General features: G+C 35.8%; 1 protein-coding gene across 4 annotated transcripts in view; it reads left to right on the top strand.

Annotated features, from left to right (window-relative positions):
- adcy9b (adenylate cyclase 9b) overlaps nt 1-16,159 on the top strand; it is a 147,118-nt gene that overhangs the window by 109,486 nt on the left and 21,473 nt on the right. For all 4 annotated transcript variants that reach the window (XM_087243907.1, XM_087243905.1, XM_087243906.1 and 1 more), the window contains one exon: nt 11,929-12,089. In XM_087243907.1, the coding sequence (XP_087100033.1) occupies nt 11,929-12,089 (161 nt within the window). The remainder of the gene's footprint in view (nt 1-11,928; nt 12,090-16,159) is intronic.

Genomic DNA, 16,159 nt, shown 5'->3' with positions numbered 1-16,159 from the left:
ACAACTTCACACTCTTCTTATTAAAATACAACCAGAATATAAAGGTAGTTGGATTTTTTTGGGGTCTAATTGTTTAAGACATATGGCAGAAAGAGTTAAAGAAAGATGGAGGAAAGAATGACAAATACTGGAGTCTTGGTTTGATCTGCATTTCTGCCAGATCTGTTGTCAATATTGAATGAATTATAGGACTGTGAATGCTGAAAAGTACAGACAGATTTTAATTTGTCGTGTAATTCCTACTAGAAAGCACCTCATTTGTATTAGTTTTATTTTTCAGCATGATAATGATCCCAAACACACTGCTAATTTAATGAATAATCATATTTGGAGAGAAAAACAGCTGATTAAACAAGCAAACAGTTATGAAGTGGCCTCCACAGAGTCCAGACCTGAATATTGTATACAGTTGTCAGGGCTCTGCCACTCTGGTCATGTAAATTCTTCTTTTGGTGGCAGAGTCCGGACACTAGTCATGTCTAGTTCTGTCCTGTTGTGCTCGGCTTGAGTTTTCTTGGGTCGAGCACTTGTTTCTGTCATTGTGTGTGTCTCCGTGTGTGCGCGCGCCTTCGTGGGCGTGCGCAGAGTGTGTGCGCCCCCACTTGATGCGCACACACTGTGTTAACTCATTATTAGTTTGTCATGTTCACCTGTTTGTGTCAATTTACTTTTGCTTTATAATCCCCTCATGTTTTCTGTCCTGTGCCAGTTCGTCATCTAAACTCCCCATGTGTACCTGCTGTTGTCGTGCCAACCCAGCCAAGTTTGTTAGTCTTTTAGTGTTATAGTTATGCTTTTCCCCCTCGGGGTGTTTTTTGTTCTTCTTTTGTTTTATTTGTATTATCAATAAATCATCCTGTGTTTGCACTTGAGTCCTCACTCCCTCATCCTTCCCGAACTGTGACAACAGTATGTTTAGGCAATGTTAATGAGCAGTATGAGATTCACCTGGAGAGAAAAAGAAAGATAGAACATGATAAATCTAATGAAGAACTCTTAGAAATAAATGTTGAAACATGCTTAGTATTAAATAGCAAATCATTTCAGAATACACTCAACAGAAAAGTTCAAGGTGCTAAAGAGGTCACGTTAACCATTTGCTTTTGAGGCCCGTCTTTTGATTTCAAAAGTAATTTTGTTCTGAATAGTGTGTACATACACTCAGAATATCCAATGAGCGGCAGTTCTGTGGGCACAAATGCCTTGTTGATGCCAGAGGTCAGAGGAGAATGGCCGGACTGGTTACAGCTGATAGAACAACAACAGTAACTCAAATAACCACTCATTACAACCGAGGCATGCAGAACACGTCCAACTTTGAGACAGATGAGCTACAGCAGCAGAAGACCACACCGGGTGCCACTCCTGTCAGCTAAGAACAGGAAACTGAGGCCACAATTCACACAGGATCACCAAAATTGCACAATAGAAGACTGGAGAAACATTGCCTGGTCAGATAAGTCTCGACTTCTGCAGCGATATATTTAGATGGTAGGGTCAGATTTTGGCATCAACAACATGAAAGCATGGATCCATCCTGCCTTGTATTAACAGTTAAGGCTGGTGGTGGTGGTGTAATGGTGTGGCCGATATCTTCTGGGCACACTTTAGGCCCAATAGTACCAAATCTGCAGCAACTGTGTGATGCTATCATGTCAATATGCACTAAAGTCTCTGAGGAATATTTCCAGTACCTTGTCGAATCTATGCCACGAAGGATTGAGGCAGTTCTAAAGGCAAAAGTGGGTCCAGCCCAGTACTAGTAAGGTGTACCTAATAAAGTGGCCGGTGAGTTTCCTATATTATCTGTTTGAATATTATCTTAGTTACCTAATACTTTTGCACAGTCTTGTATATTATAGGATCTACAGTATATCCTGTAATATTTGATCTAGGATGCTGTTGTGCATGTAGTTCCCTTCATACTGTCAGTCATCAGCAGGCAAAGCTTTCTGCCTCTGCGATTGTGAATTGACTGTGAATTGTGTCTGGTTGGCTTCAGGTCTGTGCAGTTCATCTGGAGATGTGACACTTTTAATTATCCGCCAGTGTTTTGTAGGAGGTGAGGCCTTTATTGTGCGTTAATTACGCTTAAGACCATCCGAGATGTTCCTCGTCTTCTTCCCCCGCTCGTGTTTGAGGAAGATAGAGCTGGAGAAAAGCTTATTTATAGAACCATTAAGATGCTTTGTGTTTGATCAGAGACTATTATGCGTGTTTTTTTGATTTTGCAGTCGGCGCAGGCAGATTGAAGAGAGTCTCCTGTGTGTTTTCAGCAGCTCTTGTCTCTCATTCATTCATTCAGACGAGAGTTTCTTTCAACGCCACGTCCCTGAGAGAAGAGAAGAAAAGAGAAGGAAAGCTGCTCCTGTTGTTTTGAACGCTTTAGTTTTCAAACGTCGACACATTACTCGTCCTAAGCGTTTCTCTGTTATTTGACCTTTTCTAAAATTAGCTGCTGAATAGGAAAAACATTTACAGCTAGTGCTGAACCACACGGTTGAATGAGCTACAGTCAGAGACTGAATAGGTTAATCATTTGACTTTTTTTAGTGTCAGAATTATTCGCCCTCCTGAGAATTTCTGTTTCAAATATTTCCCATATGATGTTTAACAGAGCAAGGACATTTTCTCTGTCTTTCCTATATTCTTGTTTCTTTTGGAGAAAGTCTTATTTTTTTATTTCGGCTAGAATGAAAGCAGTTTTTAATTTTTAAAAACCATTTTAAGGACAAAACTATTAAGTCCTTAAGCCTTTAAATGTCACTTTGAGCTGAAAACCAGTGTCTTGAAAAATATCTAGTCAAATATTATTTATTGTCATCATGGCAAAGATAAAATAAATCAGTTATTAGAAATGAGTTATTAAAACTATTATGTTTAGAATCATTGAAAGAAATCATCTCTCTGTTAAACAGAAACTGGGGGGAAATATACAGGTGGGCCTATAATTCTTCACGATCACTAGCGATCTAGCCCATGTAGATTGCTGGAGCACTACAATTCTACCCAGTGAACCAAACTACAACTACCATGATGCTTAGCGCCAATCAACACCTGCTACAGCTGCAAACTATCTGAACTAATACACACACACAGGTAAATATTGTTGTTACTGATATCGAGGACTATATACACAGCACTCACACACACACTTCTGGGCTGAGTCTTGTCTGTAACAACATAGCCACCTTCAAAAAGTGAGACCGGTAAATATCCAGAAAATTGACCGATAAATTTAAGAAATAGCTGTTCACACAGACATATAGACCTTTTTCTTAGAACGCAAAATTACCCATTATGCTTTGTGTGTATGCGCAAGGAGAATGCGAAGAACTTCCGGTCGGCAGTTAATGCGTGTAAACAGCACATTTGGACAGCTTTGAAACGATAGTTTTAATCTATTTTACCTGCTTTTATCCTCTTTGAACTAACACTGTTGTTCATCAGCACCATCTCCTGGACTGATCATTTAAAGAAATGCGATCTAATAGGATGGAAAACAGCTGCTGTGAGGCATTTCCCCCTCGTTGTCAGACGGCATCTTCTGCAGATTAAATGAAGCCTTGTCATCGCTAAAGTCAACATTTTCTCTTTATTTCAAATATATAATCAGCCCAAACAAATGTAATTCAACAAAATGTTTGACACACACGCGTAGCCTGTACTGTGCCTCTGACACACTGATTTAATAACTGTGACAAAGTGAAAATATAGGCTAGTGTCATTTCGAAATGACAGAAAAACACAAACCGTGGTAAAAACAACACACAAAATAAAACACAAACGGCTCGCGATTAGAATGAACAGCAAATCAGCCAGCAGAGGATCAATAACAGACTTTTATTGGTCAATTTTGTAAATTGCACGACTTTCATACCTGTTAAGTTTCATGCCAGTACTCTGGTTTGCTCTCTCTCTCTCTCTCTCTCTCTCTCTCTCTCTCTCTCTCTCTCTCTCTCTGTGTGTGTGTGTGTGTGTGTGTGTGTGTGTGTGTGTTAAAGAGCCGCTGAGCTAACAGCTGACAGGCCAGGAACACACACATACACTGTTATTTCTGACGGCTAACACGTGTACTAGGAGAATGTTTTTCTCGTATTTCTGACGCACTTGAACCACATGTGACAGATTATAACGGCTTTAACAGACACAATTCTAAGTTGTGTGTCACAAAAACACTCTGTTATCCATTAAAAACGTTATTGAAACCCATTTTCGGAGCGCAAATTACCAGTTGTACACGCTGTAAACGGAAGTTTTTAGCATTCTACCGGAAGACGCTGGTCGCTATGGCGCCCTCCATGCAGCAGCCATGAAAAAGGTCTATAGACAAAGCTGTGCAGTGAAACAATTTCCATTACTTTGGAGACAGTCAGGGCTCAAGAAACCAAGACATTTTAAGTTCTGTCACACCCTAAAAACCAAAGAACATAACTTTTCAGTTATGTATAGATTATATATATTTATATTCCTACAATGTATACATCTCAGTTTTTAAAAAGAGACCATCATGACTGCTTTTGTGATCCAAAGTCGTATATAAGTTGTGAATATAACCTTATGTGATATTTCAGGCGCATCATGAAGATCTGCAATGATATTCATCCTTAAACATTATTACTGGTCCATCAGACATGACGTGCATCAATAAATCTATGGCGGGCTGTGTGTGTGTGATGAAGAAATGAAGTCTGATGATGTTTTGCTGGTGTTAGAGCAGCATGCCAGATTCAGTCTGGATAACACCATCAATGGGATGTTTACAGTAGAGCTGATCAATATTTCAGCAGCCGCTCTGGAAACTTGCTCTTGCTACTTAATCAATACAAGTACAAACAGATACATGCAGAGTTTTTACGCTCTTTTGTTTTTTGACGAATCATGAATTGTTAATTATGTTTACCAATGAAGATGAAATAGACAGTGCATTGTGCAGAGATAAGCAGTCATTCCAGGATTAAATTTCACTTTGATTTACATTTGCATAATTCATATTCATGCGGTAGGTTAATTAGGTGTACCATATGGCCTCTGCCATAAATTATTGATATTAAATTCATTAATTTGTTTATTTATTGGGGGATTTGTTTCTTGTTTTGGATAAAAATTGGGTAAATTTGTAATATAATATAATATAATATAATATAATATAATATAATATAATATATCATAATATAATATAATATAATATAATATAATATAATTATCAGTATTTATCATTAATAATATTTTTTAATTTTTTTAGGTAATGAATTGCTTTGGAAAAAAAATGGCTAAATATATAATATAATTTTTATATATATTATAATATATTATATTATATTATATTATATTATTTTGTTGATAAAATATAACTTATTTATGTTTAATATATGATGTTAATTGCTTATTTTTTATTATAAAAAAAGTAGATTTTTTTTGTATAATTTTTTTTATTATATTAAATAATTTTATTAATGACTAAGCCAGTCGTAACTCATTCATCTCATAATAAAATGTCATATTTTTCTTCAATATTCAATATTCCCATTATTCAAAAATTTAATGTTCTCTTGTTGTTTATTCACACAGACACTTTTAAGTTGTTTTGTGGTATTTGTTTGATGTTATGCAAAGAATTGCTCAGAAATTCGTGAGTATCACCTCTGTAATTATCATTAGTGTGAAAACGGAACAAACGTTTTGTCATCATACTGCCCCCTAGTGTTCATTTTACATGCAAATTGCAGTCAAACGTGTGTTGAAGTACATTTGTTTTTTTTCGCAAATATATTGGCTGAAGCACGTATTTTCCAATGAGCCGGTGTTGTTTTTCCCTCAAGGTCACTGTGTTGGCGAACTGCCCGAAACGAGCTGATGCCTGTTAAATATTCATGGAGTTTAAGTGCTCTCGGTTCTCAACATTAAGTGTTGATTAGAAAGTGCCTGGTGCCAATAGAGAGGGAAGAGTATGTCCTATAGGTGGGTTGTCAAGCCCACTCATTTGTGTTAAGCACACTCAGAATCGCACAGTGTTTTCCAGAAACATGGTTGATTAGAAAGGCTCTGGTGCAGATTGGAGAGAGTGTCCTACTTCTTCTACGTGTTTTATTTGGAAATATTTGATGCGATATTTCAAGTTTGACTAATTTGCATTCACACCATTACGTTGTTTAGTGGTATTTATTTGTAACTTCACTATAATAATGCTTTATTCATTGATAATATGTTCCTGTAAATATCATTAATGTGAAAAGTAACAAACGGTACTGTCGTCATACTGCCCCCTAGTGTTCATTTCACCCACAATCTGCAGTCAAACCTATGTTGATGTTGTTTTTTTTTCCCCTAAAGTCACCATATTGGCGAAACGTCCAAAATGAGCTGTCCTTTGTTGATGCCTGTTAAAGATTCATGGGGTTTGAGAGTGTTCTCGATTCTCCACATTAAGTGTTGATTAGAAAGTGCCTGGTGCATATGAAAAGGGGAGAGTGTGTGCTACAGGTGGTTTGTCAAGCCCACTCACTTACGTTAGGCACACTCAGAATCGCACAGTGTTTTCCATAAACATGGTTGATAAGAAAGTGTCTGGTGCATATAGAGAGGGAATAGTGTGCTTATTACAGTCTAACGTATGTTGAAGTAAATTTTTTCGCAAATGTATAGGCTGAAGCATGTATTTTCCAATGAGCCAGTGTTGTTTTTCCATCAAGGTCACCGTGTTGGCGAACTGCCCGAAACGAGCCGATGCCTGTTAAATATTCATGGAGTTTAAGTGTTCTCGGTTCTCAACATAAAGTGTTGATTAGAAAGTGCCTGGTGCATTTAGAGAGGGAAGAGTATGTCCTATAGGTGTGTTGTCAAGCCCACTCATTTGTGTTAAGCACACTCAGAATCGCACAGTTTTTTTCCAGAAACATGGTTGATTAGAAAGTCTTTGGTGCAGATTGGAGAGAGTGTCCTACTTCTTCTACGTGTTTTATATGGAAATATTTGATGCTATATATTTGCAGACTAATTTGCATACACACCGTCACATTGTTTTGTGGTATTTATTTGTAACTTCACTATAATAATGCTTTATTCATTGATAATATGTTCCTGTTAATATCATTATTGTGAAAAGGAACAAATGTTATTGTCATCATACTGCCTCCTAGTGTTCATTTCACCCACAAACTGCAGTCAAACCTATGTTGATGTTGTTGTTTTTTCCCCTAAAGTCACCATGTTAGCGAACTGTCCAAAACGAGCTGTCCTTTGTTGATGCCTGTTAAAGATTCATGGGGTTTGAGAGTGTTCTCGATTCTCCACATTAAGTGTTGATTAGAAAGTGCCTGGTGCATATGGAAAGGGGAGAGTGTGTGCTACAGGTGGTTTGTCAAGCCCACTCACTTACGTTAGGCACACTCAGAATCGCACAGTGTTTTCCATAAACATGGTTGATAAGAAAGTGTCTGGTGCATATAGAGAGGGAATAGTGTGCTTATTACAGTCTAACGTATGTTGAAGTAAATTTTTTCGCAAATGTATAGGCTGAAGCACGTATTTTCCAATGAGCCGGTGTTGTTTTTCCATCAAGGTCACCGTGTTGGCGAACTGCCCGAAACGAGCCGATGCCTGTTAAATATTCATGGAGTTTAGGTGTTCTCGGTTCTCAACATAAAGTGTTGATTAGAAAGTGCCTGGTGCATTTAGAGAGGGAAGAGTATGTCCTATAGGTGTGTTGTCAAGCCCACTCATCTGTGTTAAGCACACTCAGAATCGCACAGTTTTTTCCAGAAACATGGTTGATTAGAAAGGCTCTGGTGCAGATTGAAGAGTGTGTCCTACTTCTTCTACGTGTTTTATTTGGAAATATTTGATGCGATATTTCAAGTTTGACTAATTTGCATTTACACCGTTACGTTATTTAGTGGTTATTCATTGATAATATGTTCCTGTAAATATCATTAATGTGAAAAAAGGAACAAACGTTATTGTCGTCATACTGCCCCCTAGTGTTCATTTCACCCACAAACTGCAGTCAAACCTATGTTGATGTTGTTTTTTTTCCCTAAGGTTACCCTTGTTGGCGAACCGTCCAAAACGAGCTGTCCTTTGTTGATGCCTGTTAAAGATTCATGGGGTTTGAGAGTCTTCTCGATTCTCAACATTGAGTGTTGATTAGAAAGTGCCTGGTGCATATGGAGGGGGAAGAGTGTGTCCTACAGGTGGTTTGTCAAGCCCACTCACCTGTGTGGAGCACACTCAAAATCGCACAGTGTTTTCCAGAAACGTGAAGTGTTGATAAGAAAGTGCCTGGTGCATATGGAGAGGGAAGAGTGTGTGCTTTCTTGTACACGTTTTATTCGCAAATTTTTGATGCAATATTTTATTTTTTTCTAGTTTGCATAGACGCTGAAAAGTTGTTTTGTGGTACTTATTTGGAACTGCACAGAAATAACGCTTTATTCGTCAATATTATGTCCCTGTTAATATCCTTAATGTGAAAAGGAACAAACGTTATTGTTGTCTAATTGCCCCCTAGTTAGTTAATGAACTGTCCAAAATGAGTTGTCGTTATTGTCATTATTGTTGAGTTGTCTTTATTGTTTTAAACGAGTTGTTGTTATTGTCGTTATCGTCGAGTTGTCGTTATTGTCCAAAACAAGTTGTCGTTATTGTCGTTATTGTCGAGTTGTGATTGTCCAAAACTAGTTGTCGTTATTGTTGAGTTGTTGTTATTGTTCAAAACTAGTTGTCGTTATTGTCGAGTTTTGATTGTCCAAAACTAGTTGTCGTTATTGTTGAGTTGTTGTTATTGTCCAAAACTAGTTGTCGTTATTGTCGTTATTGTCGAGTTGTGATTGTCCCAAACTAGTTGTCGTTATTGTTGAGTTGTTGTTATTGTTCAAAACTAGTTGTCGTTATTGTCGAGTTGTGATTGTCCAAAACTAGTTGTCGTTATTGTTGAGTTGTTGTTATTGTCCAAAACTAGTTGTCGTTATTGTTCAAAATGAGTTGTCATTATTGTTGTTATTGTTGAGTTGTGATTGTCCAAAACTAGTTGTTGATATTGTTGAGTTGTCGTTATTGTTCAAAACGAGTTATCGTTATTGTCGTTATTGTCAAGTTGTGATTGTCCAAAACTAGTTGTCGTTATTGTCGTCATACTTCCCCCTAATGTTCATTTCACCTACAAACTGCAGTCAAACGTATGTTGAAATTCCTTTTTCGTAAATATATAGGCTGAAGCACATATTTCCAATGAGCCTGTGTTGTTTTTCCTCAAGGTCACCATGTTAGTGAACTGTCCAAAACGAGTTGTCCTTTATTGAAGCCTGTTAAATATTCATGGAGTGTAAGAGTGTTCTCAGGCCGGCCCATATGGAGCGTCTCTGTGTCCCTTTTGTGCCGCGATCTCCTCTGACAGGTGAATTACAGGAACACAGGCACTCAGCACAAACATTGACATTGGCCCAGACGGGGTTTAGTCGCTCGCAGATATCTGACAGTGTTTTACCGACTCTATAAAACACTTCACCTCTCACAGCCGATGATTTCTCTTGCTTCCCTGTGGATTTTTATGTGCATCTCTGAGTGTCTTTCCAGAAAAAATAGAGAGACTGTGAGGAGGTTTGATCATTTGTCGTCTCGTCTGATGACTTTAGAGAAACAGTGAGCGCCTGCTGGGTGTGAATGGAGAAATCAGCACACAAATCATCTCTCAAACTAATGTCTTCTTTATTTAGAGCTGGAGATGCTGGATGCCAGTCGGGTTTCAGCTTGTTTTTTTTGTCGTCTGGTTTACTGATTTATTTTTGTGGGAATTGAAGGCAGTTTGATTGCAGATTTTTAGGAAGGATTGAGTAAATCTGTATTTCCCCTTCAGTGTTTGGACAGTGAATAATAAACTACACTGAACTGAGCTAAACTGAACTGAACTTAAACTCTGAAAACTGGACTGACACTGTTTCAATTTACTATGATCTTCTATGTGAAGCTGCTTTGACACAATCTACATTGTAAAAGAGCTATACAAATAAAGGTTATTTAAATACAGGAAAAATAAAGGAATTTAATTGTGGCAAGCTCTTATTTCGGTTGCAGATTGGATAAGGATAATAGAGTATATATGGTTGAAGTCATAATTATTAGCCCCCCTGAATTGTTAGCCCTGTTTAGTAAAATTTCTTTTATTTTGGCCGAAATAAAGCAAATAAGACTTTCTCCAGAAGAAAAAACATTATCAGACAGACATATTGTAAACATTTCCTTGCTCTGTTAAACATCATTTGGGAAACATTTAAAAAAGAAAAACAAATTCAAAGGAGGGGCTAATAATTCTGACTTTAACTTTATGTGAATAATAATTTCATTTATTCATTCATTTTCTTGTCGGCTTAGTCCCTTTTGAATATTAATTATTTAATATTAAATAATTAATATTAACATTTTATTCCTAAGGTTAAGTTGCTTGTAAATTTATCCTTTGATTTAATATATATATATATATATATTTTTTTTTTTTAACATTTCTTATACATAACCTCATTGGATTAAGTTGCTTATATAGAAATATTTTTTCTCAATAATGTATGATTAATATAGAAATATTAGGTAAATTAGATGCAAAAAAATTAATATAATTTAATTATTATTTTAAAAATATATTTAATATTATTATTATATTTATCTTTTTTTCAGATCGGATGAGGATAATAGAGTATATACACATGTTATTTTCAACACATTACCTTATTAGATTAAGAGAAGTTGCTTTTATATATATTTGTTTTTTCTAATAATTTATTATTAATTTAGAAATAATAAGTTTAATAGATACAACCATTTAATTTAATTTAATTTTAAAATATATTTTTCATTATTATTTATTGTCTTATTTTTTCCAGATCGAATAAGATTAATAGAGTTTATGTATAAATATTGTTTTTTTTAAAACATTTTAATTTTGTGCCATTATAGAATTAAGTTGCTTGTATTTTTCTTTTATTTATCCCTTGATTTGATTTATCATTAATTTATTCATCTTTTATTTAATTTAGAAATTTACAATACATGTTTTTATTAGAAGTTGCTTTTATCTATAATTTTGTAATATTTTATTATTAATTTTTTAAAAAATAATAAATGAAAATATTAAGTATATTAGATTAAAAAATAATTTAACTGTTTTTAATATATATTTTTCATTTTTATTTTTTATCAATGTATTTTTTTCATTATTTTAGTTAAGTTGCTTGTAATTTTTTTTATTATTTTTACTTTAATTTAATTATTTTATATATATATATATATATATATATATATATATATATATATATATATATATATATATATATATATATATACATATATATATATATATACATATATATATATATATATATATATATATATATATACATATATATATATATATATACATATATATATATATATATATACATATATATATATATATATATATACATATATATATATATATACATATATATATATATATATACATATATATATATATACATATATATATATATATATATATATATATATATATACATACATATATATATACACATATATATATGACAATGTTATTAAATGAAAAACGTTTAATAAGTATTTTCATTAATGTGAGTTTGTTTAATAATGATGAATATTTAACTGTAATTGTATTTATTTTAATATTATTATTTTTTTTTTTTATATAAGAGACTGAATCCAGCACACTGAACATTGCTTGGCACCATGGCCCTTTTTTGCGCCATTTTTCATTTTCACCCAAAAAACTAAATTGTAATTTTTGACAATTTTATGGAAACTTCGGTCCATCCCTACTAGCAGAGTGATACATACCTACACTGATCTCTTTCTCTCTCTCTCTCTCTCTCTCTCTCTCTCTCTCTCTCTCTCTCTCTCTCTTTCTCTGTGTGTCCTCCGCAGGTCTTAAGACGTACCTGATATCAGGGCGGAAGGTGAAGTTGTGTCAGTGGATGAGTCCTCCTCCTCCGTCTGAGATCAGAGCGTCTGTCAGCTCCTCGTCCTTCAGTCCAGACGTCTCCGCATCGGCCGGCGCTCCCACAGACGCACCGGACAGAGCCAAGGTCAGCTTCACACACACAACAACATCTACAACACTACATCCTGCACATACCACATGTGCTTTATTCTGGAATGGTTTAATCAACAATATTAGCATGCAATGTTTTAGTCCATAGTTTTTTTTTTTTTAATGCCACAGTGTCTGTAATAGCTCTGGCACTGCTGCTGGTTTTCTTTTTAGTTATTTATTTATTTTGAAATGGCAATCACCAAATAAATAATAACATCCTCAGGAATTAATAACTACAATCCAAAGTAAAATACGATAGCAAAGTTTGCTTAAGGACCTTAAATGGTGTAATAGATCGAATGTTAGCAGGTAAATTATTCCAATCTGTTGGATCCTAAAGCTTTTTTACCCATAGAGTTTTTACAACTAGGAACAAATAAATAAGTCTGAACAGAATGTCTAGCTTGATAATTTGAGGAAAAAAATACAAAATATTGTTGTAAATAATAAGGATAGTCAAAATGAATACATTTAAATGTAATTTGAAGCCAATGAACATGTCGTCTTGTGTTGGCCACTGCAACAGATCATACATTAAACAATGATGTGTGTAAAAAGAACAACCCAGAACAAATCTGCAAAGTCTATTATATGGTGTATTAAGGGGAGCAAGATCTAATTTTAACGCACTCTGATAAACAAAATCACAATAATCAAAAATTAACAAAATAAGTTAAGTTTCTTGCTCTTCTCTAATGTAAATATCTATGGTTCTGCCCAAGTGGCAAGGGTTCTTTGGTACAACATCGTACCATTTTTTTCTGAGAGTGTAGTGCAGGGGTCAGCAACCCGAGGCTCTAGAGCTGCATGCGGCTCTTTAGCGCTGCCCTTGTGGCTCCCTGGAGCTTTTTCAAAGATGTTTGAAAATACAAAAAGATGGGGGAGGTTAATATATTTTTTTGTTTTAATATGATTTCTATAGGGGGACAAACATTTTTAACGTTTTCAAATGCTGTCAAAGTGTGTAGAATTAATATTTAATTTCAACATTTCTGTCAACGAAGATTTGCATCATAGCCTGCGACACACGTTTCTATCAGCAGGGCGGGATGCCAGGCAGGTGGCTGTTGTAAACAAACCAGGAGATAATAAAGCATGGAAAACTGTTCAAAGATGGTAGGACATATTAGAACACCTATTTGCAAACTTTAAAAACAAAACCAAGATAATACAAAAAAATAAAGATATACCTTTCTCCACTAAGACAGTGAAGGAAAGGGCTATTAAAATGGTAGGTAACATCACCGATCAGCAAACCAAGGACATTAATTCAGTGCCAGCATACTCAATTGCCTGTGATGTGACCGATATTCAACGCGTTTTTTTGCAGGTATGTGAACTCTGATGGGCCGCAAGAAGAAATGATCAAATTAATAACACTAAAAGACAAGAGGCTGTGCTGAAGTGTTTTAATGACAACGAAATAAACACCAACCACCTGATTTCAGTGGCTATTTAATCATGAAGGCTCATTATGTATTTGTAGCCAATTTAGTCATTTTTATAGTAGGCTAATACAGCTAATATAGATACATACAGAATGTGTTTCCTTCATTATAAAGCTTATTTAAGGCTTCAAATCTTTTGTGGCTCCAGACATATTTGTTTTTTGTTTTTTTGGTCCAATATGGCTCTTTCAACATTTTGGGTTGCCGACCCCTGGTGTAGTGGTACAGCTCTGGTAGTTTCAGTGTTAAATGAGACATCAGGTAAATATAATATGACTTAAATTTTTATTTTAAATGATAGTATTAAAGGAGAAAACAGTGGGCGTGGCTTGTTTTTTCTACTGCGTGCTGATTGGATGTGGTAAAGTAGGCATTTCATTCAAAAAGATCAGGGAAAGGGTTCAAGGAGAGTCATTACAACCTAACAGACTCCTCCTACTCCTCACTGTTTCTGTTTGTTGTCAAAACTGACAGTTGAAGGGGCGTGGTGGGGTATGTTAGCCACACCCAATTCCTTAGACAGACGTAATCTGAGAATTCAACTGAAATATTTCAGTTAAAGATTACAAGAGCAAGCTTTTTTTCTTCTCCTAATGACCTGCACAGATGGATTGTTCACCGCAAATCTAGCAACGTGAGCTAACAAAATCAGTATGCTAGTTTTGATTTCAGGTGTACTTTAAGTGTCCGGCTGGGTTTGTACAGTATTTCATGTTAACGCTCTGTCTGTGTGTTCTTCTGCTGCTGCTTTCCTCAAGTGTTTCCCCGTACAGCCTTTCTCCATTTACTGATGAGTGTGTGTGTGCGCTGGTGCGTTGTGTGAAACGCCGCAGTGATTAGCGAAAGAGCGTAATGTTCATCCTCCTCTTCTTCTCTCCACTGCGATCGATCAGCGTTTCATCCAAGCCACCTTTCAGAGGATGCCACATTACCCAGCAGCCTTTGCAAGAGATACTCTCATCATGGGTGCACTTTAAATACTGATGGGACCCCGGGTTTTGCGACGGATAGCGGGGGGAAATCCGATAAGAAGTGCGAGTGGAGTCTGTCTCGGCCTTTCGCGATTGTTCATCTCTGAGGCCTGAGTTTAATCCTCTGCATATTCAGACGGCAGATGCCACACATTTCAGAGCTGCTTGCAAATCTGTCACCGCTTCTGCTGTTGTTCAGATATTAGCAGGGAGATTTGCCGGAAGTGGAACATTCCGTTGAGGTTTTCCAACGTTCAAACGTCTTGTTTTAATGTTTATAATGTTAAAAATGGCTGACAATAATACATATTCTTAATATTAGTAATTAATCTGCCTTATTTTTGAGCTGTCCAGTGCTGTAGCTGCTGAATTAGGCCTACTATGTTACTGTGTTTCAATACTGGTCATTATGGTGGTACTTGGAGAGACGTTTTTTCCTGAGGTGGTACTTTGTGAAAGTTTGAGAATCACTGATTTAATATGGTTAAAGTGGCTGACAGTAATAAATATTCTTAATAATAGGAATTAATCTTCCTCATTTTTTTTACTGTGCAGAGCTGTAGCTGCTTAACTAGGCCTACATTATGGTGGTACTCGGAGAGACCATTTTTTCTAAGGTGGTACTTGGTGAAAACAGTTTGAGAATCACTGATTTATTCCTTTAACTGCCCCACCAACAAAAACAGTTTTGTATTGCATTTCTTAACTCCTAATGTCGCTACACTGTGAAAAAAAAAAACGTAAAAAAAGTTACTGCCACCTCTGGTTGGTGATGTCGCAAACCAAATTAGGCTAGCTCGAGAAACTTGCTTGATAGAGAGATGACTGAGGGAGAGAAGTTACTTCTGAAGCAGGATTTTTTGTGACCATACATCGAGATGTACAAATGTTAAGATTACCGCTGTCAAAATTAACGCGTTAACGCATGCGATTAATTTGAAATAATTAACGCGTTAAAAAAACTAACGCAATTAACGCAGTAGCAGGTTTTTTTTAATTCCTGTTGTGGTGGACGTGTGTTCAACATGCAATAAATGTGGATAAGACCAAGGAAGCACTTTTTGAAGGCAAGTTCCAGTATAAAACAATTAGTTGCATCACAGGTTATCCAGAGTTTCATGCAATTTCAGGTGTTTCATATTTAACATTCGACATCTGTTGTAAGTTGATACCGCATGGCGAACAGAAAGAAAATCCTCCGCATTTCGCGACTCGGTGTTCCTTTAAGGTAATAAATTCACTGCTTAGGCTACACGGTAGAATTTTAATAAGAGTATAATCTTAATCATATTAAAATCGGAGTATTGGTGTCTTATGTAAATGTACTCAGAACGTCTGGTGAAGTCGCGAGCTGTCAAAGACAGGGCATTACTCTGCCTTTCAGCATGCACCCTCTAAGTTTAGCGTGTTTCCTCATTAAACGCAACGAAAGCGTATGCTTCGCGTCGTTGTGTAAGAATCCTTGTGAAATACAGTAATACTTTATGCCAAGTTCAGACTGCGTGATTTTCAAACTAGTCATGTCACTGATGTTTTCACACTGCATGACTATCTGGGCTTGCGTTTCGTCGCTGCTTTGTTTACACTGCAAGATGGTTCGGCGACATGGACATTCACACTGCATGACTTTACTATAGGGAGAA

Source organism: Danio rerio, chromosome 3, assembly GCF_052040795.2.
Source record: "Danio rerio strain M-AB ecotype USA chromosome 3, GRCz13ab, whole genome shotgun sequence".
Taxonomy (NCBI): domain Eukaryota; kingdom Metazoa; phylum Chordata; class Actinopteri; order Cypriniformes; family Danionidae; genus Danio; species Danio rerio.
The sequence above is the reverse complement of the archived record's forward strand: the minus strand, read 5'-3'. Positions and strand labels throughout refer to the sequence as shown.